The sequence below is a fragment of the Aspergillus neoniger genome (genome assembly GCF_003184625.1).
Source record: "Aspergillus neoniger CBS 115656 unplaced genomic scaffold BO87scaffold_13, whole genome shotgun sequence".
Classification (NCBI taxonomy): Eukaryota; Fungi; Ascomycota; class Eurotiomycetes; order Eurotiales; family Aspergillaceae; genus Aspergillus; species Aspergillus neoniger.
The window spans coordinates 197,162-225,020 of NW_020291141.1; the positions used below are offsets into that span (position 1 = coordinate 197,162).

The 27,859-nt window shown below is 50.7% G+C and overlaps 11 protein-coding genes and 1 non-coding gene across 12 annotated transcripts in view; 6 read left to right on the plus strand and 6 right to left on the minus strand.

The window, feature by feature from the left end:
* The first annotated feature begins 627 nt into the window (after positions 1-627).
* BO87DRAFT_458345 (putative CECR1 family adenosine deaminase) lies at positions 628-2,766 on the plus strand. The gene is made up of 2 exons (XM_025628866.1): positions 628-1,073; positions 1,130-2,766. Exons 1-2 carry the CDS (start codon positions 929-931, stop codon positions 2,668-2,670), a joined length of 1,686 nt encoding a protein of 561 aa, XP_025480527.1. The 5' UTR covers positions 628-928; the 3' UTR covers positions 2,671-2,766.
* BO87DRAFT_t134 lies at positions 704-775 on the minus strand. The gene has a single exon. It is a non-coding gene; the product is annotated as a tRNA-Gln (tRNA).
* Positions 2,767-3,356: 590 nt separating the features above from the next.
* On the plus strand, positions 3,357-10,593 carry atg2 (putative autophagy regulatory protein Atg2). Its single transcript, XM_025620387.1, has 3 exons — positions 3,357-3,848; positions 3,979-10,206; positions 10,254-10,593. The coding sequence occupies exons 1-3, from the start codon at positions 3,651-3,653 to the stop codon at positions 10,269-10,271; spliced, it is 6,444 nt and encodes a 2,147-aa protein (XP_025480528.1). The 5' UTR covers positions 3,357-3,650; the 3' UTR covers positions 10,272-10,593.
* A 235-nt stretch (positions 10,594-10,828) lies between these two features.
* BO87DRAFT_434540 (RTA1 domain-containing protein) lies at positions 10,829-12,459 on the minus strand (the record flags this gene model as incomplete). The annotated part of the gene is made up of 6 exons (XM_025627715.1): positions 12,141-12,459; positions 11,654-12,054; positions 11,329-11,552; positions 11,062-11,073; positions 10,942-10,954; positions 10,829-10,851 (listed from the first exon to the last, which is right to left on the minus strand). The coding sequence occupies exons 1-6, from the start codon at positions 12,428-12,430 to the stop codon at positions 10,829-10,831; spliced, it is 963 nt and encodes a 320-aa protein (XP_025480529.1). The 5' UTR covers positions 12,431-12,459.
* Positions 12,460-13,128: 669 nt separating this feature from the next.
* Positions 13,129-14,373, plus strand: BO87DRAFT_357207 (glycosyltransferase family 32 protein; the record flags this gene model as incomplete). The annotated part of the gene is made up of 1 exon (XM_025621398.1): positions 13,129-14,373. The coding sequence occupies exon 1, from the start codon at positions 13,282-13,284 to the stop codon at positions 14,371-14,373; it is 1,092 nt and encodes a 363-aa protein (XP_025480530.1). The 5' UTR covers positions 13,129-13,281.
* Positions 14,374-14,463: 90 nt separating this feature from the next.
* Positions 14,464-16,724, minus strand: BO87DRAFT_396244 (Zn(II)2Cys6 transcription factor; the record flags this gene model as incomplete). Its single annotated transcript, XM_025625236.1, has 8 exons — positions 14,464-15,155; positions 15,203-15,480; positions 15,528-15,734; positions 15,780-16,132; positions 16,182-16,245; positions 16,295-16,375; positions 16,425-16,584; positions 16,670-16,724. The coding sequence occupies 8 exons, from the start codon at positions 16,722-16,724 to the stop codon at positions 14,464-14,466; spliced, it is 1,890 nt and encodes a 629-aa protein (XP_025480531.1).
* Positions 16,725-19,405: 2,681 nt separating this feature from the next.
* On the plus strand, positions 19,406-20,182 carry BO87DRAFT_36490 (uncharacterized protein). Its single transcript, XM_025621772.1, has one exon. The coding sequence runs from the start codon at positions 19,612-19,614 to the stop codon at positions 20,059-20,061; it is 450 nt and encodes a 149-aa protein (XP_025480532.1). The 5' UTR covers positions 19,406-19,611; the 3' UTR covers positions 20,062-20,182.
* A 120-nt stretch (positions 20,183-20,302) lies between these two features.
* Positions 20,303-21,836, plus strand: BO87DRAFT_306958 (oxidoreductase, short-chain dehydrogenase/reductase family; the record flags this gene model as incomplete). The annotated part of the gene is made up of 3 exons (XM_025619382.1): positions 20,303-20,723; positions 20,789-20,859; positions 20,913-21,836. The coding sequence occupies 3 exons, from the start codon at positions 20,303-20,305 to the stop codon at positions 21,834-21,836; spliced, it is 1,416 nt and encodes a 471-aa protein (XP_025480533.1).
* Positions 21,837-22,899: 1,063 nt separating this feature from the next.
* BO87DRAFT_306639 (uncharacterized protein) lies at positions 22,900-23,898 on the minus strand (the record flags this gene model as incomplete). The annotated part of the gene is made up of 1 exon (XM_025619366.1): positions 22,900-23,898. The coding sequence occupies one exon, from the start codon at positions 23,896-23,898 to the stop codon at positions 22,900-22,902; it is 999 nt and encodes a 332-aa protein (XP_025480534.1).
* Positions 23,899-24,072: 174 nt separating this feature from the next.
* Positions 24,073-24,619, minus strand: BO87DRAFT_36480 (uncharacterized protein). The gene has a single exon (XM_025621765.1). It carries the CDS (start codon positions 24,534-24,536, stop codon positions 24,246-24,248), a length of 291 nt encoding a protein of 96 aa, XP_025480535.1. The 5' UTR covers positions 24,537-24,619; the 3' UTR covers positions 24,073-24,245.
* A 1,052-nt stretch (positions 24,620-25,671) lies between these two features.
* BO87DRAFT_375859 (male sterility domain-containing protein) lies at positions 25,672-26,960 on the plus strand. The gene has a single exon (XM_025623146.1). It carries the CDS (start codon positions 25,750-25,752, stop codon positions 26,908-26,910), a length of 1,161 nt encoding a protein of 386 aa, XP_025480536.1. The 5' UTR covers positions 25,672-25,749; the 3' UTR covers positions 26,911-26,960.
* Positions 26,956-27,859, minus strand: part of BO87DRAFT_375860 (uncharacterized protein) — a 1,733-nt gene continuing 829 nt past the window's right edge. The window contains exons 4-5 of the mRNA XM_025623147.1: positions 27,690-27,845; positions 26,956-27,430 (exon numbers count right to left, since the gene is read on the minus strand). Coding sequence (XP_025480537.1) covers positions 27,144-27,430; positions 27,690-27,845 — 443 coding nt within the window. The 3' untranslated portion in view covers positions 26,956-27,143. The remainder of the gene's footprint in view (positions 27,431-27,689; positions 27,846-27,859) is intronic.

The window sequence follows — 27,859 nt, forward strand, 5'->3', positions numbered from 1 at the left end:
GGACGCCCTGATCGTGGGCAAAAGGAGTATATGCATGGTACTTATGGACACCTTCTCCTTCGCGAAACAGTAGTTGACTCCATTTGCTTCTATTTAACGTATCAGTTTTTGGTGATCTTAGTTCCTACGACCTCTGCGGCAGTTACATATATTCATCCCCGACGCTAGTAGATGAGACTGGAGAAAAGAGGGAGACTGGGACATCACTCGACAGCAGAACGGACGCTACACTGGAACAGAGCCCAGAGCTCACATGGCGTGTTTCCTGCAAGTTGCACTTTGTCTGAATGGCCTATTCCCGCATGCGGTCTGCGACACTTGAAACGTTACATTGAGGGAAACGGCAAGCGGGTTGGAGCAAGGAAAGTCGTTGGACTGTGAGACGGGGATGTACAACCTGACTGCAAGACATGAACGCTACTAGATATATATTGCCGTTGACCACCACAGTACCAGGGTGTATATGTATCACATTCAATGGATCCTGGAATTATTGGAACGTGATCAGTGTGGGATACACAAAGCAGAAACTCCAAAGAGATCGACCGGCCGGTGCAGTGGACGCAACCGGTACACATTAGCGACCGCATCGGTATACCCTTTTAACGACCATTCAATTACAGCAGAACAGTTTTGACTTGACTGAGTCAAAAACTAACAACACGACAGACTGCTTGTGCGCAGGGAAGAAAGGAAGCCAAAAAGGTCGTGCCCGGGATCGAACCGGGATTGCTGGAATCAGAATCCAGAGTGATAACCATTACACTACACAACCTGTTGTTGTGATAGACGGGTTGCCTTTTAGTATTACAAGCTAAGAGATAAGGAAAATCAAGAAACAAGGTCGTGATATGACCTCATTGTTTTCGCCAGCTCATGGTACCTGAGTCGACTCTACCCCGCTAATCTGTTTCACACATGCTACAATATGCATAGTTCGCACAACATGGAGCCGCAGTCGAATGAGGAGTGGCAAATTGAGGAGGGCATCCCCCAAGTTGAAGATCCATTTATCCAGCAATATCTGCGGGGTCGGAGTTCGCTTATTCTGGAAGAACAAAAGCAGCGGCATGGTGGGTAGTATCACGCTCAACATATTTACTTGGACTTGGCTAATTCAAGATACTAGATAGCAACCTTACCAAGGCTTTACCGCCAACAGCTGCTAGAGCTTGCAGTATTGTCGCCAGAATCCGCGACCGGGAGCTACATCAGCTGTCTACTTCGTCTGGTTTAGATGATGCTCGGTTTCCCGAGGCCAAGTCCCTGGATTGGGATAGGGTGCAGAAGACAAAGCTCTGGAGAATCATCAAGGCAATGCCCAAAGGATCTTTGTTGCATGCTCCGTTACATGCCATGATCAATGCGGACTTTTTAATCAATGTGGCGTTCACTACCCCGGGATTGTGTGTCTTTGCGACGCAGCCTTTGCTATCCCAGGATGACTTGGATGAGAAGCTATTCGCCTTTCAATACTCGTTGGCGGCGTCAAAAGACTTGGAAGACAGACCTACTGTGTGGTCGTCTGCGTACGAGCCCTCAAGTCCTATCCCACTGAGAAAGGCGGCCTCTTCTTTCCCGTATGGGGGAGAGAATGGGTTTCGTGACTGGCTGCGAAGCCGATGTATCCCTCAAGCGGGGCGTGCGAATTATCATAGCCGTGTGATGCCAATTGTGAATTCTCTGCTCAGCTATGAGCCTATCCTGCGGGCATGCTTGCGACATGTATTTGCTCGACTTTGGAGCGATGGGATCAAATACGTGGAGTTCAGAACGACTTTTACATTCCCATATCGCAAGGAAGGGAAGGATATTCCCGAAGAAGGCCATAGCGATTGGTGCCACGTGTTTCAGGAAGAGCTTGCACGTTTCCAAGGGACGCAGGAAGGGCAAGGGTTTTACGGAGCGCGGATTATATGGGCCTGTCCCCGCTCATTGTCGAAGCGAGACATTGTCGAGAACATGAAAGATTGCATCCTGGCAAAGTATGATTATCCCGATACGATTTGCGGATTTGATATGATAGTGGATAAGGATGATCAGCACTCGCTCACTGATTTGGTTCCCATACTATTTTGGTTTCGCAAAGAGTGTTCTGCAGAGGGCTTGGATATCTCTTTCTGCTTCCACGCTGGTGAATCCCTGAGAACTGGGGGAGACCAAGGTTTGTTCGATGCTATCTTGTTGGGCGCGCGGAGGATATGCCAAGGGCTCTCGCTCAGCCAACATCCATTACTGATCGAGCTGATCAAGGAGAAAAAAATCCTGATTGAGTGCAGCCCGCTCTCAGATGAGATCCTTGGACTCACCGACAGTATTCAAACGCATCCTCTACCTGTTCTATTAGCCCGTGGTGTTCCTGTATCTCTTGGTATCAATGCGCCGGGCCTGCTCGGTGAATCAAACGACCTGACACGACAGTTCTGGCAAGCGGTTCAAGGGATTGACAACATGGGTCTTACGGGCCTTGCAATGATGGTGGAGAACTCCATCCGGTGGAGCTGTTACCAAGACCAGCCATCGGCGGAGTGGCAGTCCGATCTTCGGGAAGGGATCTTGGGGGAGGGGACGAAGGCTAGCCGTTTGCAGGAATGGTATGCAGATTTTGAGAAATTCTGCCAGTGGGTTACAGAGGAATTCGCGGAGACGGAAGGTGAAGAGCAAGACTGAACTATTTCACATTCCACTCATAGTGTATCCGTCAACAGCCATTCCCCAAAAGTTGCATTAAACTTCATAATGAAGGGGTACGCTTAGTAATGATATAGCGGCATGCCGAGATGAATAAGCAGAACGTGCTTGTTATGCAAAGCAACAACGCTTGCAGCTTTTCAGGAGAACATCGCCTCATCGCAGGAGTCGTTAGTTTGGCCGGTCGCAGGTAGAGTGGAATTTAATGTAGACTATACTAGAATATGATCAGCGTCCTGGTGAGCAGAATCATGTCGGCTGCTGCTTGCTGCATGATTCATTGAGTGGAGGTCAAACTCCAGAAGAGCGGATGATGGACTACTCCACGAGCCAGTGCGATAAGGGGGGACAAAAGAGAGATTCTGCAGCAGGATGACCGTTGATTTGTTTCTTCTTCATCGATAATACCTTGACTATTATTTACTTTTTCCTCCACTCTCGTGGTAAATATTGAGTTATTATTTTCCGTTTTATCACCGTTAGGCCGAGGCTAAATAAACAGTGTCGAGAAGTCCACCAGACACCGCAACGAATCGCTCATTTGCCATGATTCAGCTGGCAGTTGCTTGCCCGGCATTTGCACTTCAGTCAGCTGTTCTGGATATTTTCCCGGAGCCGAGTGCTCATCCTCTGGTTGACAATTCAAAACCCTCCATGAGGCGATAAGTTCGACGTAAGTGTGAGTTGTCATGGTGTGATTTGGGGAGGCCCGGCCCAAGCTCCGCCTGACTATTGCGGTTGATCTTCGCTATCTCTCTCCTCCTCTACTAGCGCCTACATCCCCGAACGTCATCCTTCCCTCCGGCACCTTCAGCAAACCCTCCGCATTTGTTCCCCCGACACACTTGTTGTGCTGGTGCCTGTCCCAGGAGCAAGGCATCTCTCAACTCCCCGATCGTCTCTTTCTTGTACTTGTTGCCTTATTATGTTTTTGCTCAGATGACAGTTGCCATCTTCAAATGAGCCCCCGCCGGCTCCTTTGCCCCCCCCCCAAAATGGCCTACTTCTTGCCGTCGTTCTTCCAAAAGCGATTGCTCCGATATGCGTTATCTCGTCTCGGCCTTGTCGATACAGAGGCCCTTGATCTGGACAGTCTGGGTATACGCTGGGGACAACGAAGTACCGTGGAACTACGAGATATTGGGTTGAGGCTGGATGTAAGTGCACTCACTACTCGTGCCCCCGGACGACCTTAGCTAGCTTCCCTGGCTCTCAATCCGCTGCTGTTCCCCGCTGGGTTTTCGGACTTCCGGCATGTGCTAATCAGAAAACTCTATAATAAAATAGAAATTAGCTACGCTTCTTCACCTTCCTCCTTCAAGTGAGCTCGTCAGCGCCCGGGTTCGTTTCCTGAAGATCACCGTCCCCGCGGATATCTACAGCAGCGGCATCATCTGCCAGGCCAGCGGCATCGACGTCCATCTGAGACTACTTTCCGACGACTCTCGCCATGCTGGACAAGGCGACAGACCAACGGGGTCTGGCTCTGGCCATGAACCTGCCCCCGATCCGATCATCCCTAATCCGACCGACCTCGCTCAATCGTTCCTCCAGGCTGAACCAAAGGAGGAAAAGGAAGAACTGAAGGCAGCCATATCATCTCAATCTCAGGTCCTTCACCGTACACCTACATCAGGCAGTGATGATGAAGAGGAGCTTGGCTACGGCAATGAGGGCGTCTCGTTGCCGAGTTTCGTTGCTGCGTTCCTTAAAGGTGTCGCAGACCGTCTGCAGGTCCAGGTGGATGACATATCCATCCGAGTTGACATGGAGACGAAACAGGATGCACCACTAAAGAGGCAACCGGAAGATAAGCCTGACTTGGTCACGGGGTTATTGACTGTTGGACAAGTCAAGGTGGATGCTGTGTCTTCGCCATCGAGTGAGGATGAGACTTCCTCACGGAATCAGCGACGGTTGATTTCGTTGTCTGACATCAACGTCGCCTTGGTGTCGGAGCCTGTCGTTTTTTCTAATTACTCAAGGTTCACTGTCCCGATATCTCCAGAGATCACTTCTCCGGAGAGTCCTTTGCAGCCAAAGCCGAGCCCTCCCCCGAGCCATGTTTCGTCCCCGCCGTCTGAGCCCGCGTCTGAAGAGGACACCGCACTGGACTTGACAAGGTCGATACTCTTCGAGCCATCTCGTGGACTATCAGAATCAAAGATAATAGAACAATATGCGCCCGAACATGCGCCCGATATGGAAGGATCTGTGTGCACCTACGACGGCAGATTTTCTGACGCCGACACGGAGGAGGAAACCAGGAGCTATGGTTACATGGGAGAGTCGCAGAACCTACCGGTTGACGATGAGATACTGGACAATCCTGCGTATCTTGATTCTGTGATTGATTCGCATCTTCATGATGATGAGCTTGATGGCACAGATCATTTTTCACCGGAAGTCGCCCACCATATCTTGGGCAATGAAGATACCCCGCGCCTCCGGACTCCAGAGTTGCACGCCGCCGGATCAGCATCACACTACAGTGATACACAGAATGCTATGATCCTTGCGCCCAGGTCACAGGTACCAGCTGTCACTAGCCTCGCACGGCATCACCTACAACATCCTGAAGCGGTTGACGTTCCTACTCGACCAGCCTTGCCCGCGATGGGACTAGAGGTTACGCAAGATCCCCAGCCGTATGCTGCTAACCAACCATCGCCTGTTACCTCTGTACCTCCTTCCGAAGCGAGTAGTTCAAGCTCAACATCCGGATCTTTCAACCAGGACGAGCTTTCCGAGTCAAGGCTCTTTTCTAACGAGGAGGCACAGAGTATGTACATGAGTGCCATAAGTCAAAATTCTATGTCAAGAAGCTTCATGCCAAATATTCCCGGTGCCTGGGATTCCCCGGAATCCACGGTAGTCAGGGACTCACATGCTCATGTGCACCATGGAAACGGTCCCGATGTACATCATATGGACCAGGATCATGATGATGAGACTGCTGCCACCCCTAAACTAACTCCGCAGGCAGGATTGCATATCTCGCAGGAGTGCCTAATAGATGATTCTCCCGAGGCACAACATGAGCCCACCGACAAAGAACGTTCTCAGGATTCATCAGGCCTGAACAAATTCTCTGACGTCGCAAGACGGTTCTTTAGCATCGACAGGGTCGTCATTTCCATACCTTCCGTGGATGAAGATGGCGACAGCACAGATGACACCCCATCTGCGTCCTACACTGAAGAAGAAACTAGCGGTCTGGAGGAGACGACGGCATGCTTGCGTGAATCAGCAACTGAAGACTACTTTGTGCCTCCTGGCAGGAAGGCTTCTACACGAACTCGCAGTGATACGATCAGACCGGCCTCATACGGGCACGAGGGCGCCGAAAAAGCTTCTCGGCCTTCGCAGCATGATGGGCAGACACAGTCTAAGCGGGGCCCGAACGACTTGGAGGTTGAGATATTCTCCGCGGAACTCCAATTCGACATCGCCATCGGCTGGCTCGTGCTCAAGGTTGGACACAAGATTCTTAATGCTTTCAGCAATGACAGCGAGGTCAGCCAGGACATGAGTCAGCCACAAGAGCAGAAGCGACAGGCTATCAAGTTGGCTCTTCGCAACCTTGCCATCAAATTTGTCGAGCATGTTCCCGGATATTCATACCCTGCCGAAACAGACAGCTCGCCATTCTTCGGTCTGCTGCATAACGATATTTTGTTGCAGACATGTCTGTCGGGCCTTGAAGCTCAGCTTTCAATCGACAAAGACATTACGAAGCTCCATCTGAATATCAAAGGGTTTAGTCTCGGGTTCGCCTCTGAACACTTAATATCGTTCAGCGAGAATTTCAAGATGCGCGATTCCGTTAGAGACGTCCTGTCAGCCGAGCAAGGGGATATCGATCTGTCTATCACAAAATCACCTGATTCCACCACTGTAAACCTCATGACACTTCCTTTACAGCTAAACTTGAATATCCAGCGACTGGAAGAGGCCATAGGCTGGTTTGGGGGGCTGAGCACGATATTGGAACTTGGCAACTCGATCTCATCGGCTTCATCTCCGAAGGGGCCGAAGAAGGAAGTCCCGAAGCGTCCTCGTGGTGTGCACTTCGAAGAATTTCCTCCGCCGGCAGCGAGTGAACGAACAGGCTCGGCGCCCTTGAAGGTAAATATCAGGATCGGAGGGCTTGCAGCAGATGTGGTCGGAGAGACCCACTATGTCAGGCTGAGGACAACCGCTGCCAAGATCGTTAGCAGGCCTAGTGGCGTAGCAGTGCAGATAGACAAGGCCAAAGTTACCGGCCCCTTGCCTCTGGACGATTCTCGGGACGCTCCAGCCAAGATAAGTCTGACCGATATCAGGGTTGAGTACCGATTTTCTCCGAAGGAAGAAGACTTGGACCGGCTACTTGGCTTAATCACTCCGTCCAAGGACAAGTACGACGAAGATGATGATATCATGTTAGATACGCTCTTCCGCCAGCGGAGGCAGGGTTCTGTACTCTGCGTTACGGTCTCTGGAGCACGGGTTGCTGTTTCTCGCACTACTGATCTCGACTCCATCTCCCAGCTGGCAGATGAATTGAGCCGACTGTCGAATGTCACAAAGTACCTACCGGAGGATGACAGGCCTGGTGTGCTGACCCTTGCACTGATGCGTGAACTTGAGGTTCAGGTGCATATAGGTGGGAAGGTGGGGGAAATGAGCGCCGTTCTTCGGAATACCGAGCTAGCCTTTATAAGTCTGCCTTCACTCATTGCTGCGCAGCTGGGCTCCATATCGGTTGCTAGGAATAGGGACGAAGAGCTTGTGGGAGAAGCATCGGCAATCGGTCACAAATCCAGCCCAAGCCAGAGTCCACTTCCAGTCCTGATGGCGCGCTATATTGCTGACGAGATGGACCCCACGGTCAAAGTGAAGTTACACAACTTCCGCGCAGAATATACACTCCCATCTATCATCGCCTTCCTCGGCCTCAGTGAGGATATGACTACTGGGGATGTGGCTGCCAACATGGCAAGCTCCTTGGCCAACCTCGCAGAGTTGCAGCCTCCACATCAGAACGTCCAACCGGAGAAAGAGGGCCGTTCTGACACCCCTTCAAAGCCTATCAAGTTGGCAATAGACCTTCGAGACTGCGTGCTCGGTCTCAACCCACGCGGCACCGGTGCGAAAGGCCTCGTAGTTCTCACAAACGCCAAGTTTTCTGGAGCGATACACGACCCCGTGTCTTCTGATGCCACACTAGAGCTCCGGAAAGCGTCTCTCATGATCATAGATGATGTGGCGAACATGGGATACGCAGACAATGTCCAGAGGAGAAGCTCAGCTCCTCCGCACAGCAATCAGGTGCAGTCTTTTATTGACCATGGCTTTGTGACGGTTTGCACAATTTCTTCAGCCACAGCTACGGTTAAGATAATGAAGCTGAGTGATGATGGGGCAAAGTCACTCGATGTGGAACTGAGAGATGATCTGCTGATCCTGGAGACTTGTGCCGACTCAACACAGACTCTCATAAGCATAGTTAACGGGCTCCAGCCTCCTACTCCCCCAAGCGTAGCTGCGAAGTACCGTACAGAGGTACTTCCCATCCAGGATATGCTATCTTCTTTTACCGGAGATGCTTTCTTTACAGACATGCCGGAGCCACCCGAATCGGCGGAGCCTGCTGATCAGGATCAGGGAGAGGGACACCTGGAAGATGAGCGTGACTATGTCAGTGACTTTAAACATGTCAGCTCGGTCCCCGAACATGGATCTTTGACAGAGGGTATGATGGCGGGTTCGAACGAACTACTAGACAGCTTCCACTCGCAGTATTACGTGTCATCGAGTATCTCCGAGCTGGACTTCCGAGAGGATCACTTTGCCCAAAAGTCTGCTGTTGGCGGTACAGCGCATCGCTGGGATTCTACTCAAAACACATACGGACTCTCAGACGACTCCAAGCTTCAGAAGAGCCCGCTGAGGATCAGAGTCCGCGATGCACACGTGATCTGGAATTTATTCGATGGGTACGACTGGCAGCGGACTAGGGATACCATATCAAAGGCTGTGAAGGACGTGGAACGGAAAGCCATTGAACGGCGTGCGCGTGCTGGCAGCCGAGCGTCTCCCAGCTTTGACGAGGAAGAAGAGTCTGTGATCGGTGACTGCTTGTTCAACTCGATCTATATTGGTGTCCCTGCCAATAAGGATCCCCGCGACATCCGTAATGACATCAATCGCAACATCGACGACCTCGCTAGTGAAACGGGAAGCTACGCGACTACGACGACTGTCACTGGGGCCACGGTCCGGCAAAGCCAGTCGCCCTCGGTCCGAGGAAAGAAGCTGCGCTTGTCTCGAAGCAAGTACCATAAGATGACATTCGAACTCAAGGGCATATGTGCGGACCTGGTCGTATTCCCACCCGATTCCGGGGAAACGCAGAGCTCGTTGGATGTTCGCATTAAAGACCTGGAGGTGTTTGATCATGTGCCTACTTCTACGTGGAAGAAATTCGCAACATATATGCACGAAGCGGGCGAGAAAGAGAGTGGGACAAGCATGATTCACCTGGAGATTTTGACTGTGAGACCGGTACCTCAGCTCGCTGCAACCGAAATCGTGCTTAAGGCGACCATACTCCCTCTGCGGTTACATGTTGATCAAGATGCTTTGGATTTTATATGCCGCTTCTTCGAATTTCGTGATGATTCAGCGCCGACTCCAACCGCTCCGAGCGATGTTCCCTTTTTACAAAGAGTCGAGGTGAATGCCGTTCCTGTCAGACTTGATTTCAAGCCTAAGCGAGTCGACTACGCGGGACTCAGATCTGGCCGGACGACCGAGTTCATGAATTTCTTCATACTGGATGCAGCTGACATGACCATGCGACACGTCATCATCTACGGGGTGTCAGGCTTTGACAAGCTTGGACAGACGCTCAACGACATCTGGATGCCAGATATCAAGAGGAACCAGCTGCCAGGCGTGCTGGCTGGACTTGCTCCGATCCGGTCTCTCGTTAACGTCGGCGGAGGGGTGAAAGATCTCGTGGCGGTGCCTGTGCGCGAGTACCGTAAAGACGGTCGCCTTGTACGAAGCATCCAAAAAGGCGCATTATCCTTCGCGAAGACCACTTCGAACGAGCTCGTCAAGCTGGGTGCCAAGCTTGCTATCGGAACACAGACGGTCCTCCAAGGCGCCGAAGATATTCTCACTACCCCTAATGCGTCGGGAGCTGGCGTAGAAGACGAGTACGCGGACGATGAAGAAGCGAAGAAGATCTCTCTGTACGCCGATCAACCCGTAGGGGTGGTCCAAGGTCTTCGCGGCGCATTCCGGGGGCTGGAGCGCGATCTGCTTCTGACGCGGGATGCCATAGTCGCGGTGCCTGGCGAAGTTATGGAAAGTGGAAGCGCCAAGGCTGCCGCCAAAGCTGTCTGGAAGCGTGCTCCGACTGTGGTTCTTCGGCCTGCCATTGGTGTATCCAAGGCCGTGGGGCAGACGCTGCTGGGGGCTGGAAACACACTGGATCCTAGTAACCGGCGAAAGATGGAAGATGTAAGTCAATACCATCAGTATCTGACCGTATACTAACATGCTTGCAGAAATATAAACGCCATTAACGGCTTTGTCGCTGCATCGTTGGCAGTGCTTAGTTCTTCTGGGATGGTTTGGTGCATATAATTGATTGGGACATCTACCGGAGCAGGTCACACATTCACCTGCGGGCAGGTTCGGTTACCTGGGACTGATTTAATGATGAATATGACGGATGATTCTTTGCTTAGCACTACTACCCCTTGAGTTTTTTGATACAATGATGGCTTTCAAGCATGATTGGTGTTGGATTGATATTGATATTTTTGGGGATGTTTATGATTAAGATTGGTATTAGTTATTGAGGCAGGTAGACTGGATGTGAAATATGAATGCTAGATTATGCAGTGTATATTTGATTTTGAGCTGTACTGGCGTATATTTTGTTTGGCTGTAGAAGTTCAATTGCTATCAGCAGCAACTAGTGCAGCAGAAAAATAGATAGTAGTCGATAAGATCAAAGTGGAACATCACTTCCTAACACTACTTAAATCCCGAACCCGATACCGAAACCGAACCAAGCCAATCATGTTGAAAGATAGAGAAGATCTTAGCGCGTGATTAGCAAAGTGCTCAGCCACAACTAGGATCTACTTGCTGACCTACCTGCATACCTGAATAGGAAGTTACAACTAGGTTCGAAGAGTATGCTAAGACGGTACTAGCAAATGGTTATCCATGATGACACGAGCGTACCTCTACTTAGGTACTATATACGTGAAATAAGTAATTGCAGTCTTCCACTAAACTGTGGAGAATCAGCCAATGGACCCTCTACACCCGATATGAAGATATTTTCAGCCTCAAAGTAGATACCATCAAAGAGAACTAAATAATATGAGTCAATACAATCTATAACAAACCACAAAACAACCATCTAATCAAGCATCGACAACAAAACTCCGAATTTGTACCCAAGACCACACACACACACACACACACACACACACACACACACACACACACACATGAAGACATACCAACCAACCAAACAAAAAGAAAGAAAAGACATCAAACAGATGATGGAGTATAAACCTTCCCCTCCCGATCATCCAAAAACGCCAAATCAACAACATCCCTCACCTCCCCCTGCTTCACCCTCGACCACTTCGTCTGCTTCCACAACCCCCCAAAGCAAAACCCCGGATGAAACACCGTCATAGCTGACGTAGCCAACACAATCATCGCGCCCTCCAGCACCATGAAATCCACCTCATCGTTGGCAAGTTTACTATGGAATCCGCCTTTCAACTCGGCGACTCTGAACACGGAGCGGATGAAGATGGTTATTGTTGCGAGGGATAGACCTGTCCATAATCATAACACCATTAGCCATGCACAACCCCCCCCCCCCCCACCACAAGAAAAAACAACCCTGAAGGAAAAGGTGATAAGGGTATATACTCACCACCCAAAAACCCCCTCCACAACCTCCCCCCCCTAACCTCCCTCATCCTAGCATCCCCATTACTCAATCTATACGGATTCTTCCACACGCGGTAGGCAAACTCCCCACAAAGCCCCATAAACAACACGAGGGACACAACCTGACTAGCTAACCCCGCTATCATAATATTCACCCCTGTCTGGGCGAGATCCGCTTGGTCTGCGTCCGCGGTGGAGGTGATTGCGCCGCCGGCGGCTTGGAGGATTAGGGAGATGAGGTCGCAGGTGACGAAGAGGTAGGTGTAGGTTTTTGGGTGGAGGAGGGAGGTGTGTGCTGCGCCGTAGAGGGTTATGATTCGCGTGAGGCAGATGTAGATGGAGGCGGAGAGCAAAGCTGGTGCAATAGTCAAACATATTAAGTATCTATTTCATGGGTAGGGTTTTGTTAGTATGGGTGTGGATGGTGAAGGATAAGGGTATGAGTTTGTGGGGGGGGGGGGGGTATGTACTCAAGGTAAGGAGTGAATTTGAATGGGTTATAGTGCATTTGAATACGTCCTACATAGCCGATTATCTCTAGGAGAAGACCCCCGAAGAGACCGGTGAGGTAGCCCCAGGTGCGGTAGCGGATTCCGAGGATGAGTTGGGCGATGAGGAGGGCGGCGAAGACGGCGGCGTAGAAGATGTTGCCCGCGAGGGAGGGGACGTAGTTGACGTAGGCGTCGGAGAGTGGGCAGGTGGTGAGGGTGCAGTAGTCGGAGGGGTTGAGGGATGTGCTGTTCGTCGTTGTGTTGGACATTTTGATGTATAGTAGTATATCGTATATAGTATAATGAGTGATGAGGGTAAATGTATAGGTCAATTGAAGATGGAGATGGAGATGATATATGTACAACTGGCTCCCATCTTTCTCATATACAGCAACACATTATACTAAGGACGATCCAAAAATATCCCATCCTTCATCAACCCTCTTGACAAGCCTCACTAGAATAAGCGAAGCCTAATTAGGCCCCCAGTATACCCTCCAATCCTTCCACCAAAGCCATGTGCCTCAGATCAGCTCAGTTCAAGTGCCATAATCACTGGTAAGCAACGCCCAACAAAATCCCCAATCTTGGCACATCTCGGAACGAACCGAGAGGTATTATCACTGGCGGAGAGGAAAAGTAAAAGCCACGATGGATGAGCTTCAATCAAGCACCGCCTCGTTGCCAAGAGAGGGAGTCATATAGTAGTCAATTTATATAGGAAGAGAGGGTTGTGCGGACATGGACACGGACACGGACACTGACGGACACGGACACGGACGGACACGGACGGATATGGACTTTTATGGTGAGATGGGATGGACACGGCCCCAAACGGACACGGAGAATATGTACCCACTTCTCATGGGGCTGCTATTTCTGTGATTGTTGAACTAGATATAGAATGAGGCTGTCTTGAGACTGTGATCATGGACAGCTGGGGCGAGGCTCATTCGATCCTTTGGTCATTTTATCATGATGATGATCAGAGATCAGTGATTAAGGTTGGGGCAGTGGGATGATGAAATGTAGATATGTCTAGATGTTGCCTACCACTTTCTCTTGAACTTCTACTCTCGTCCAAGTCACTTTTCAGTGTGCACCTCGCATCATCTACACAATGACTCCCCGCACAACACTCAAGACCATACGCAATCATATCCTGCACCAAGCTGCACGCTGCCACGCTTCTCTTCCACACATTTCCCTAGCACCCAGACTCCAGATCATAGTCACCAAGGCCCGCCAGGGTCCCTTTATCTGCTGTCTCAGCTTCTACCTCCTCTCGACTTGTCTCTCATGGCTCATCTCAACAATACAATTCTCCTCTCAACTTCACGCCCACACCCTTTCTTCTGATATCCTTTACGCCTATGAAGCACCACCCCCGGCAATCACCACAAAACCATACCAATGGGCACCTCCACCATCATCACCTCTTAATATCACCTCTCCCTCATCCATTTCCCCCATCATCCACCGCATATGGCGCGGTGACCTCACCAAGCCCATCCCCGAAGAATACATCAACGCCAGCTCCTCCTGCCATAACCAGAACCTGACATACGAGCAATATATCTGGACAGACACAACGGCCCGTCAGTTCGTCGAGGTATACTTCCCCTGGTTCGCACCCATATACAATGACCATCTCCTCCCCGTGCAGCGCGTCGACGTGCTCCGATACTTCCTCCTCTGGCATTACGGGGGCGTGTACCTGGACCCTGAGATTGGATGCCAGTGGCCATTGGACTCCTTGTTAATGGGTGCGGAGCAAGAGGGCAAGGTGCTACTGCCTCAGCACTGGCCGTACGGGGTCGGGAATGAGTTCATTGCGAGTAAGCCAAACCATCCGTTTGTGATCAAGGTGGCGCTGAGTATGCATGAACATCGATGGGAATTTGTGCCAGCGTATGCTATGGCTTTTGTGAGTGCTGGGGTGGTGTTGATGAGTCGGGTGCTGAGGGTGTGGTTGTCTGCTGTTGGGGATGGTGTCGGCATTGTGCCCGGGGATATGTTTGAGGGGACTGAAGAGGCATTCTTTATGCGGTTTGTCGGGGAGAGGCCACGTGGGGATGAGGTTGCGGTGTTAGAGTGGTTCTTTGGGAATTGGGTGGGTTGGTGTGCGGCTGGGATTGCGCTTGGGGTGATGGGGTTGGTGGTGTTTGGGGTGAGGAGGGAGCCGAGGAAGCGGGGGTATACTCTGGTGTAGATAGCTATTGATGAAATTGGACTGTATTGAATAAAGCATTAATGGGATTGCTTTTGTCTTGACTGAGATAGATGGCAGTGATTTCATCGCTCAGCGCAAGCGCTGCTCAGACGCCTTCGTGTACTCCATCCAGTCAACGAGTATCTCATCAATTGTTGCGTCGGGAAAGAAGCCCGGCCATTGCATATCATACACTTCACGGGGTATCATTGTATAATCATTTAATCCATCCAGTGACAGCTGCGTGGATTCAAGGTGATTGTTCTCAGCTCCGGATGGGCTACTAGGTTGTACTGGAGGCTGAAAGGAATCACTCTTTTGTCTTGATAACATCCGATTTTCAAACCACCATTGAACCCGTTTTAGTCGCTGTTCATAGTGGTAGAACACATCTCGGTCACCGGAGGCATCCATGTTAGACGTGACCAGTGCCTGAATACGAAGAATGCAACGACTTAGCATGCTGGATATGTCTAACGCACGGCACAATTCCGCTGTATGAGGCTGTATCGAAGGCTCTGATGCTGCTACAACAAGCTTGCTCGCAAGAGTCAGTGCAAAGCCAATCTGAATCCATATGGCGTTGTTGAACGCCATTTCACTGCGCAACGGGAGGCAGACGTAGTAGTCAAGTAGAGCTTTAGCCGCAACGAGACCCATCCGGAGAGCCTCGATCTGAAATGAGACTTCGCGTCTTGGGCTCTGCGTTTTGGGCTTATTATCGAACAAACTAATCTGGCAGAGATACAGTTCGGCCGTATAGTATTGCATAAAAAGGATATCTGTGTCATCAGTATTGTGATGAAGTCCATCATAAGCTGCTACTTACTGTTTTCATTCAACGGGCACGGTAGACTAGCCCGATATTGCTCCAGCTCCAGTTTCATCTCACGAAAAGAACGCTCACTGCTTGAGCCAGGACCGTGGGTCCCTAGAATGTTCTGTGCCGAGATAGAATTGATCTTCTCCGAAAGCCGTTGAAGCTGTACGATATGGAGTAGGTGCTGGTCGGAGGCATACTCGGAATCTGTGGCCAGGAGCTTGCAGCATTCATCAAAATAAGGCATGTACGAAAAGGTGCATTGCTTGTGTAGGATTTGCGAAACGCTACAAGAAGTTAACTTCAGTACTAACCGTGTAGAAGCCACACTTACCTCGACGAGAAATAGAAAATCCCAAGAACGGCCCGTCTCTCATCATGCCCCCATGACACCGACTCTTTGTGTTCTTCGGGATTAAAGTTCACTCGAGTCCTCCAGAGCCGATATTCAGGCGCGCGGTCCAGTTGCAGGTCCGTGATAATGCTGATCGCAAGATGCAAATATTGCGAGAACCGGCGCGGCCGTGAATGATATTGACACCTAGACCTGTCAGCTCGGCATACAAACATAGACTATCAGGCGTACCATGCAATGTGGACTAGCAGCCCTTGCAGCACTTCGAATGAGACTGGTCCATCGAAGATCATGCAGTCGCTAACCTTCTTCTTCACCTCTTTTTCGAGCATACGCTGCAGAGGCATGTTGTCATACAGAGTAGCCGTCAAGATGGTAAGGAAAAGAAACGGCTTGTCTCTCCTGAGGCTCTCAGCAGAGGTCTGTGGTGGGATGACTACGAATGGACAATGAGGCATGAGTGTCGCGCGGAATTCATTCAGCAGCACATTGGTGGCGTCCACGGTAAGCAAGCCTTTGTCAATGGCATCTTTAGCCTGTGATGCAGTGCTTGCAGGGCTTTCATCGCTTGTGCTGCTATTTCTCTAGAATACGGTTAGTCTCTCTGCATAGCATGGAGGCTGTTGTACGCACCGGGATTGGGGATACCGACGTCGCTAGCAGCTGGTCGACTTTGGCTTCGAGTAGATCGATCCTTCTTTCGCGAGGTGAGAAGACGAACTACATATCCGTGGTTCGCAACTCACTTGTCCTTGCTATCTCTCTTGATCCCTCCATTTGTGCTTCGAGACTCTGGAAAATGACACTCTTTTCCTAGGCGTTCGCATCTAGACCTAGTAAGCCAACCAAACAATCAGCTCGCCCAGACAAGCTCACCGATCGCAGCTCCCGGTAGCCCCGTGGCGGATGCACCGTATCTTGGCTCTGGCACAATTCTGACATGTCCTTACTGAGCCGTTAGAATACCGGCCCCTGGGACGGGAAAGCTCAGATTGGACCAAGTGAGCCATCACAGATGGAGATTTCCGCGTCAGCGCTGCATTCGATAGATCCGACGGTCAACCGGTGATCTTGGAAGCCTGCAGGGAGTCGAGCGATCCATCCGAGTTCCGTGCGCAGACCGAGCGAGATGACAAGGGGAGCTGGATGGAATGGGACCCTGTAGACCCCAGCCATGGAGACTAAAGCAGATTAGCCCGAGTCCACAAGAGGCGAAGCGAAGCTGGCAGATGCGGGGCGGAGTTTGTACCCGCCAGCCACACTAATGCCGCCCGGTCACGTCCACTGTCTCTTGGCGCGTCAGTTCCCTTCCTCTCTGCGGCAAGTACCGGTTTGCATTGAGGTTGAGTACTTTGCTTGAGCTTTCTTTTGAAACTACCAAGTATATCAATCTGAGACGACTGGTTGTCGCGATCAGACTTCGAGGCCGTGCGATGTACCGAATCCGTGATGCTTCCATGGTTCCTCGCAGATATACTCTCTCTACCAAGTGGGTCCAGTGCCAGTGCACCAGCACATTTAGACCGTAAGTACGAATTGGCTTCTTTGTCTGAGCTGTTGCTCGTGTTGGGAACCACCAACCAATCATCGAAGCCAACCTGAGCGAAGAATGACGCTTCCATCTTGATTGAAGCTATCGCGCATGGTTATGCTCGGAACTGCCTACTGCTGTTGTGCCTGTTCCTCGGCCGGCGGCATGACAGGGCACCAATCAGTGACTGATTCATCGTGAGAAATCCTGTTCCTAGATGCTCTCGGCAATGCTCATGTAAAAGGGATGTAGCTCAAGGTTCCGGGATGATGATTCCATGTATCCTCTCCGGGCCACTAATCATCTGCAAGCCGGGCTTTGGCTTGCTTTCTATACATGATTCAATATTGAAAGAGGAAATAAGTGCGCATACTTAGCCTTACTTAGTCTACTGATAGGCACTATCCAGTCCCTAGCCCACTGCGTTCTTGAGCCGCGGAGATGACTTGGCGAGCGAATGGCTAGACTAACTCACCGTTCAGTTTACTTCTTAGCTACACTGGCTATGCATGACAGCCTTCGGGATGACTATATGAATACAAGCACATCAGACGACAGAGTAGACTTCTCCGAGCGTGATATAGTTAATCGCCTATCAACAGTCAAGTCAATCCAGGGGCCAATTGCATGAGGTCATCTGGAGCTCATAGATCGGCTCTCAATAGACCCGGAGAAATCTAGACTGCGAGAACGCGAAGACGACTCCAAGTCTAGATCCAGTCTGGCTACAAGGCAAAGGTGATGCGGTTCGTATCTGCTGCCCAACCCATGGCACAATCCACCCATGGGTCTGGAGTATCGCTCGGAGTAGAGTTTATAGAAGACATGGATGTGACGGCAATAATAGTATCATGGATAAGTATCGCACTTGCCGTAATAGTCCATGTTGACAGGATTGGTTCGGTATTCTGTTCTGAATACCACAACTGGTGACATAAAAGCTAGCTTCTCTAAATATGGTGAAGGACAAAGTCTGTAGAGAGGCTGGTGCATCATTGGGGGTTTATCCTGTGACGCTGTAAATTGTACAGCCAATTATAGGCCTTGAATACAAAACATCTCTACCCACCAGTCAACGGCTCGACGACTCAACATTATTACTTACTAAGGAGGTAGTCACACAGTGATGGCTCAGTCTAGGCCTTGGGAGCAAAGTCTTCTGCACTGCGTCGTAATCTGGGGTCTGCGGGAATGTTCCACCAAATTGCCTGGCATTTTACTAGGGAAATCACGAGATAGGTACGAAGCTCCTGAGACACGATAAGGCGTACCGCAGCTTCAGAGTGCTTTGTGAAACATTGGCAGGTACAGGGCTCTACAAGGACGATCTTGGTGACGTTTCCACTCTGGCAGTATCGGTCAACGTAGTTCAATGGAGAGTGGTTTCCTCTCGTGGCTTATGAGATGGCGGTCTTGGCTTCGTTGGTGAGAGAATGCCACGCTACACTCGGTTGGCCGAACGGAGAAAATCCGCCCTCGGTGCTAAAATAGTACACTGGCACCGATGTTGTAAAATGGGAATCCCTCGATGATTCTGGGGTTTGGCCCTACTTAGTTTATCGAGTTGTTTGCGGCACCCCAAGCAACCTTAAAAGGACTGTGCTATCGAATGGCGATAGAAGTCAGCAGGTGTTGGGAACGAGACAGGGAACACAGTTGGTTAGTAGTAAAGTTCGGCGGAGTGGATCAGAAACCGTCAGCCTCATTGAATTGAGAGGGAACCATCGTAGCCACATATGATGTATGGAAAACTCAAATGGTGGACGGATTGGACGTATAGCATGGCTCGGTTCAGAAGGGTGGTGAGGTGAGGATGCCTAGTGTGACTGGACACATGAACTACGGAGAGGAGCAGAGCAGACGGAATGGATGGGCGAAAGCAGGCAAATATAGAAGCGGACTGACTTGAATGCGCCCGAGTTTTAAAACAGCTGAGTTGACCACGTTGATTGGCAGCCGGGACGATGATCGGGGAAAAGGCTGCGGACGAATGGGTGGCCCGGATGGCATATCTCAAACCAACGGGATGGAAAAGGGTTGAAACAGAATCTTCATGGAATGTAGATTGGTTAGTGGTTACTCGGGAAGGGGGAGTGCTGAGGTCATTCGGAAGGATCATGTCTCGACAAGGAGGCAAGGGGAGGGAAGAAGGAGGCAGAGAACGAGTAAGTCAAGGAGAGAAAAAAAGAAGGGAGAAAGATTGTAAGATGGGGATGTGCAAGTTGGAAGTGGATGATGACTCTCTCTCGGTCGGAGTTGTCCCGTCCAAGAGAGAGGGATGGATGCTTTTGGATACTTTTGATTTTCTGGTTCTCACACCCACTCGTCCATCCACATCCACTCTCTCTTCGCGTTTCTGTGTCCTTCTCCTACTTGATTCTACAACGGTAGAACAATAGAGTGGTAAGTACCACCGTCGTACTTTGCAGGGAGGGGATGGGGCAGTGGATCCCCTCCCAGTTGATGCCCAAGTGGGCTGGACTGGTCATGTTTTTGAGACTGAAAACGGAGCCATGGCCTTGATTGGCTGCGATGCACGTCAACTGCAGCTTGACCTGGCAGTCAAGTGACGCTGCTGTGCTTTTAGTTGTGTTTTCTGTCTGTCTGTCTGTTCTTTCATCAGCCCATGGCCGAGTCTGTCTGTCTGTCTGTCTTGTTCAAAGGGGTCTTCGTTATTACTGTCGACCTACTTACCTTACCTACTTACCCTACTTACCATTTTTTTTTCTCGCACGGCCATCGCAGTGGTTCTCAGATTGCCGGGTGCGATCAAGTAACTACCACAACTACTACTTAACTTACTTCCTACTATACTTTCATTGTATTGTGTTACATCTCCTGCTTACTACTTCTTACTATTACTCCTTCCTACCTACTTTTTCTATACTTCTTACCCAATCCAGTCAATTGAGACACCCTGTCTCGCTTTCATTTAACTCCCCTTTGCTCTGCCGTCACATCAACGTGCAGGAAATATGCTAATAGCACCGTTGCCCTGCTACTACATATGACAAAACACCCTGTGTTGGTGTTCAAAAAATAATTAATTCCCCCCCCCCCAAAAATACAACAACAAATAAAACAATCCAATTGTGCTCAATGCAACCTCGCAAAATCCCCGAGTGGTCCTCTTTCTCGTTTCATTCTTAACCTTCATCCGCTGGTTCTCAGGTACTACTACTTTCCACCTTCTCCTTTAAGCATCAGACAACCGGGTTCGGCGATGCCTGGCGTGGCCATAACCATGGATGTCTGGTCCTCGGGCCATGGATCTATACACCAACAAGCCGCTATGAACTCAGTCTCGACATCATCAATTTCCCCCGGTCTCGACCCTGACCCTCTACAGTTATCTACCACGAGTCCGGCCATGTGCCAGCCCGCATTTCCAGGAACATTGTCCCTCCACCACTATCGCAAACAACTCTCCGACAGCGACGCCTTTGCCTTTGACAGTCCAGAGGGACATATATTGAAGCGCAAAAACGCTGCTATACACCTCAATCAGACCCCGATGTATCCGCATCATTCCGCGCATCCGTTCTCCGTGTCGTCCGCGGCATCGAGTCCTCCCCCGTTGTCCCCATCTTACTCGCCGAGCGCGATGAGTGAGCAGGGACCAGAGAGTCTCCGGGGGTTTGCTTGTGAGTGACTATGGATTCGCATGCGAAAGTGTCATAATGGATCAGAATGCTGACAACTATTCCAGTGTCGCCAAATGTAGAACTACATTCGTCGGACAGCCCGATATACTCTAGATCGAACCCTCACAGACTACTGGTAGGTGGTACCCCCGCAACAATTCCTTATTTCCTATTCACATAGGTATATAGGACACATTTCGTGACAGATTGGAGAAATATCCGGATTCAAATCCAGACCAGGAAGGGTCCTTTCATAAGCACACCCGGACCCGCTCGGACTCAATCCTATTCAACATGAAAAATCGGACTGCAACCGTTATTGATCATGGCACATCATTCGAAATCGTCAATCCTCATGAATCCCTCAACTTTGCTCGAATAGTCTCGTTTATCGAGGATGTCGATGCTTATTCAGCTCGCGACTCGACCGGCCACCACCGGGAATCTTACATAGAGACGACCGAAGAGCGGCTGACGATATCTGAAGAAGATTACCTTCGGGCCATTGCACCATTGAGCCCAGCGCCAGAAGAAGATGAACAGAAAGTCCACGAAGAGCTCGTGGGCGATACTCCGCACCAGCCCATACCATCCATCTCCGAGCGCCTACAGAACAAGGACTCCGAAGACATGGATTCACGGTACTCACGATCCCCAAACTACACACAACGTCGGCCGCCGCCATTGCGACCGAGGGCTTGGACCGATGAAAGCGATTTGGGGGAGCCGGGCTCCCCCATCCACGAAGACGGTGATTACCCGTCGCCAATGTCATATGCACGTCCATCGACGGCCCCGTTTCCAAGTGACGGACAAATGTACCCAGCATCGCCAGTCTCACCCCTAGCAGGGTACTACGACATGAACCTCTGGCAAGGAGGATCCCCCATCCAAGACGGACCTGGCATACCCCATCCGCTATACTCGAACCCTCCGTCTCCCTACGCCAGTCCATCACCGTTCCCCTCGCCGCACCAGGCGCAAAAAATCCACATCCACCACAACATATCCAAACGCTCGCTCGAGAAACGCAAAAAGAACAACAAGGCCAATGCGGGGCCACTAAACCCGTTTAAACGGCTATACAGCATGTTTCGAAAGAAACGGCAGTAACCCGTCGGAAAACCACCCGCTTCTGCAGCAACATTCATTACGATACCCTCACCGCTCCTTCAGCTCCATCCGTCTTTCCTGATTTATTGCCCCCGCAATAACCTCAGCTCTACTTGATACTTTCGGCACCGCCACTTTCTCTCTTATATGCTCCGGATCTGCTGCTCACCTGCTTACCTGCCGTCTGGTCTGCATGTGCATATGCAGCATCCGTACATGCAGATATGCAGCCATGATTTCCTCAATTGCCCCATTTTATTGATTGACCGACTGATTGATTGATCCATCGATTCTTTATGAGCCACACGTACCCTTCCCGTCTACCCTCCCCATTGCTCTCCACTGTGGTTTCCATCTCCGGGATGTTTTCCTTTGACAGGAATCCCGCGGGACTAAAGTTATCCTTTTCCATTGTTGATATTGAAGACTGGGTTTCATGATGCAATGCAAATAGATCTCTTTCTTGTCTTGTCTTGTCCTTTTTCCTTTTTTTTTTTTTTTCTTTCTTTTTTGATATCGTGAACCGTTGCAAGCCTATATTCTGCTATGCTTCATCATGCTATATATGCTTCTATTGTATCACCTATGGTTTTATCTGGTTTACCACTACTGCCAAGACTGGAAACATAACGGGCTGAAGATATGCAAGCCAAATCCAAATCCGATCCGAACAAACATGAGACGTATATGTGATGAACAATAGTAGAACACCGGTGACGGTAACTGTAAGGGTAACGGGTAGGGGAAAAGTCAATATTTACAGTATAAATGTGAACTAATACATGATAGATACTGGGTACAGCACAAGACGAAAGGGATAAAAACAGAACAGACAAGTAGTAAGACAGACAAGTAACCGGGTACACAATCTGGGTATCTTTCCTTCTCAACGCGCACACAAAAAGCCCGAACCCTGAGAGATGACGATAGATTCAACAAAACAGATAACAGGTATATCATAAAAAATATGAGAGAATACAAGGATAGGAAGAAGAGGAATCAAGTGAAATGTGGAATAATAAAGAAGAAATGGAAAAGAGAAAGAACGGGAAGAGAATAGTGATTACTCCTCCGGCCCCTGCTCCACCATAGACGCCAACGCCGCACTCACAAGGCTCTTTCGCCTCAGACCTTGCTCGTTCTTCTTGTGCATATCTCGCGATGAGCAGTGATAGCTCTTCTCGATGCGATGTGACGACGCCAACGCACTGACGCTGCTCTTCCGACGTGCCCGGGTCTCCGGACCAGCTGATTCCGCTGACGCGGCGGAAGAAGCCTGGCCACGGAACCGATTCCGCGACAAAGTCAGAGCACGTCTCCGCGGCGAAGTCTGCGGCGGTAGCGAACTGGGGTGATAGTCCTCTTCACAGATGGAGTCCCTGCAAATGGCCGAACGCATGATCTCGTCATCGGACACCAGAGCACGACGAATCGCCTCGACGTCAGACTGGTTGCATTGTAGACGGGAGATCTGCTGCCTTTGGGCCCGGACGGTCCAGGCGTCTGACGATGGAGCGGCTGTAGTGGCGTTGCCGTTCAGATCGATGTTGTCGGCTGCGGGGAAGTCTGCGGGCACGGAGGTAGGGCTCAGGAACGGCGAGCAGGATTGCGGAGAGAGGGAACCCGAAGTCAGGGACTCGTCATCGTGATCTGTGTCTGGCGGGGTGAGGACATAGCCGGGGAACTTAGACGAAATGCCCAGATCCGATGGAGTTGGAGAGGCCGGGCGATCGAAGCGACCGGCTTCTTCGGGCTGCAGGCCGTTCGGGTTTTGAAGGGTGTGCTCGTGAAGTTTCCGCGTCAAAGTGCTGATAGAGAGCCGCTTGTGATCGTAGGCAGAGAAAGGCACGGAGGTGGGTGGCTGCTGTGCGGAGCGGAAGTATGAGGAGCGAGAGCGAGACGCGGTCCGGGGGAAGCGATGGGAGCGCGGGGAGGGACAACGCGACGACATGGGAGAGATGAGGGAACTGTCGCTGTCGACCATGAGGCGATCGTCGCCATCGAGCGCCAGGCGCGAGGGCCTGGTGGACGACGGAGACGAGAAGGAGAAGTCCTCGAACATGGTGACGGAGTCTCTTGTCTCGGGGTTGGGGTCGAGACGGATTGGAGGATCCAGATGACCTTTTTAACAGTATCTGGCGAGAGTGCGAGAGAACCCTGTGAGGCCTGTGTTATCCGGACCAGATGGATGGGGATGGAGATAGTGGTCGACGGATAGGCTATCTGGACATCAGGGGAGCCCTGGAAGGAGGGGAGGGAAGAGAGAGGGCGCGTTCCCGAGTTGCAATATAAGGCGAAATCGCACAGTGGCCAATTCTCGTATCGGGTGGGTTCCAAAAGGGACACGGGGGTCTAGTCTGGTAGACGGAAGGGCTAGAAAAGGGAAACGAAAATTAGAAATAATATTTTTCAAAAAAGAAATAGGAAAAGCAGGGAACGGATTAGGCACGTCGAGTGACGGTCGAACCTTGGGATGAATCTGGACGGACGCCGTGGGGAAGCGCCGCAGGGAATCAAATCAACGGCAACGGTTGGGGTGTGTGGATCTGGAAGTAGTAGGGAAAAGGAGAAAGGGGAGAGGGAGAGAGTTGAAGGGAGGAAGAAAGTGAAAAGAAGTAGGGAATCACCGACTGGGGGCATGATTCCAGGCCATGTTAAGAAGAAAGGAGTAATGTAGGCCCCCTTTTCATTAATCACCATATTATTGTTGCTATTGCTTTTCTCGCCATGGCTGGAGGAAGTGGCAGTTTGTATTCCGTGCACTTTTGGGCCAAAGAAGTAAGAAGAAAGAAAGAAGTGAATAATAATAATTAATTCATTCTTTGCTGCCCTTCTAGAATTCCAGTTTTAGTCTAATCCCTGTTCGGCTCTAGCCGGCCATGACTCAGCCAGTCCGGCGTCTCTTCGGCTTCTCCTTCTTGTTTCTTCTCTTCTCTCCCTCCCCTCAATCCCTTCATCTACAAAAGTACAAAGTAATCTCTCCTACGGCTGCTTCTTCCATCTGTCACCCATTTGTCATTCCATCCTTGATTGGTGATTGTTAAACTGTGGCTTGCATTACTCACTTTTCTGCAGTATGGTACACATGAAGAACACGCCCTTTCAAGAGGCAAGATGGCAAACACACCCGGGCGGGAGTCGCCACCAACCAAGTTCACCATCCACTGGCAAATCCACTCCTCTAAACCTGGATGGGCTCTAGGGGCACCCGGTTTGATTCCACCGACCCATCTCCTCCAAGAGTCTCCGGCGTTCTCGCCACCCAGGCCGGTTAAACTTTCCACCAACTCGGAATCTCACATTTGTCCTGCCAACCTGCCAACCTGCCAACCTGCCAACTCTATCTAATCAGCCTCGGTGTACTAGCCGCCGTTATACGTTGTCGCTAACCACCGTTACTATCGACACAGTCGCAAGCCTGTTGTGGATGAGACCGTGCCATGGTTACTACTATAATGCCTGTCCTTGAGGGACTGTTTAAGCTCACCCGTGACAATCTGGTTCCTTGATCGTGAGCCACGTCCGTAGTTGATATATGTCGATCTATACCGGACTTTCTCCCCACAGTCATTATATTATACCCCAACAATGCCCCAGAATTGAAGATATGGCTCTCAGGTAATACAGCAAATACGGTATCCAGTCTCAAGCACAGAATGACACTATGTGGGAGTTCTTTTCGCAGAAAGCCATCTTCGTCACCGGAGGCACGGGCTTCTTGGGCACCGCATTAGTCCTCCGGTTGGTCTCGCAGGCTCGCCCAAAATGTATATATCTCCTCTGCCGGGGAGGCAAGCAGTAAACTCTACCACACACAGCCCCAGTAACGTGTAAATGAATCCCTGTGCTGATCTCCATCTCTTTTCCAAACAGTCGGGCCGTACGAAAATGGCAAAAGATCCTCCCCAAGCCCATGTCCGACACGCTAATCTCGTCGGACCTGATCACCTATCTGGACGGCGACATCCAAGAGCCAAATCTAGCCCTTCCCCCAACCTCGCTTACACTCCTTAAAACAACCACCGAGATCATCATCCACGCCGCCTCATCCATCAACCTCGTGGACCCGCTCCACAAACTATCCCAAAGCATCATCGGCGCTACCGAACGGCTTGCCCACTTCGCGCTATCCTGCCCCCACCTCCACCGCTTCGTGTACATTTCCTCTGCCTTCGCGAACAGTCATCTCTACGCGGAAGCCTCCTCCCGGGCCGCCGTCGACATCTCGGTCCGAGAAACACTATACCCGCTTCATCCATCATCATCATCATCCCCATCCATCTCCACAGCAACAATCTACGAAGAGCTCCAATCCCGAGGCACAACAACGGAATACGAGTCCCGGTTTCACAATTTCCCCTGGCCCTACGCCTATGCCAAGCACCTCTCGGAACGGGTCCTCCTTCAAGCCTTCAACCAGAACCATGATCAAAGCCCAAACCATACCCATGATGCCTTCCCCAACAAGCTCCTCATAATCCGCCCATCCATCTTCGGCCCGGCCCAGAACTTCCCTTACCGAGGCTACAGCGTACCCTTATCAACACCACTAACCACCATAGCAACAATGGTATCGCTCACCCCCTCAATCCGGTTCCACGCCGCGACACGCGCCAAGCATCCCGATACGGAAGTCACCGCGGACGAAGTGCCCGTGGACGTGGTCGTGGATCGAACGCTGTTTCACCTCGCCTACGGGAGTATTGGCTTTGTGCACGCCGTCTGCGGTGAACGCGGCCGGTACGCGTTCAAAGAGCTTTGGGACGATGGGATGGCGGTGCGGAAGATGCCCTGGCGGTTGAGAATGACTTGGTTGGATTTGGATTGGCATTCTCCGCGGTTGCATTATATCGCGAGGCTTTTTGTGCTTTATGGGATGTCTTTTAATTTCTCCGAAGAGAAGACCGTCGAGCTTTGGGATCGGGTTCCTGAGGATCAGAGGCAGGGGTTGAATCTCTTCAAGGATTGTAGTAGGGGGTTTGGTTTGGTGGATAGGAAGGAAGATATGCGAGTCTGCGCAAGAGCGCTTATGAGCTATTTCGGATATCCGAAGTGGATTGGATCGTTACTCTAGAGAGTGAGGAGGAAAGCGATAAATTATTAGCGCGTAGCTAGGTAAGTAAGTAAGTAATGAGTAAATAAGCAGAACCTCTTAACTCTAAACGAATCAAAGAACCAAGCCAGTAACTAGCAACGAAATCAAAATCAGGTACCAACAACATCTATCACTCTCGCCTTATATTAGTATTACCACCACCACTTACTCTTCGGCAACAATCCACATAACACTCAACCATTAAGCATCACCTAGCGTCCGAGAAGCCCACCCAGCAAGCCCGAAACACTCGAGAGCAACGAGCTCACAGGGTCCGAACTTTTGCTATCACCATCTTTATTTTTGTCATCATCCTTGTCATCGTCTTTGTTTGTAGTGGAGCTGTTGTTGTTGCTGCTTGTTTCGCTGACATAGATGCTGGAGCCGCTGCCGGTGTTGGTGCTTCCATTGTTGTCGCCGCTGCTGCTGTCGGTATCGATTTCGTTGGGCTCCTTACCTTTCGAAGAAGAAGATGATGATGAAGAAGAACTCTTGCTATCTGAAGGAGGATATCTCTTAGCTATCATTCATAGTTATGCCGCTTGGCATCGGGTGTGGGATGAATGATCATGGCTGGGGCTAGTGGTTGGGGCTGGTACTGGCATAGCCCGACACCCCGTTGCTAGAAATTGCAAGCGAGATGCTGGAGGTTGAGCTTGTGCCTGTACCACCACTGCCGCTGCTTTCATCCTCTGTTGGGGTGACCGTGATGACCAGGCTTGTGCCTGAGCCAGTGTTTTTAGCGCCGGTGCTCTTACCGTTGTTGTTGCTGCCGCTGCTTCCACTGCCTCCAGAGCCATTGCTGCCCCCGGAGCCGTTGTTGCTTCCAGAACCGTTGCTGTTGCTGCCGGAACCATTATTGCTTCCAGAACCGTTGTTGCTTCCAGAGCCGTTGCTTCCAGAGCCATTGTTACCTCCAGAGCCGTCG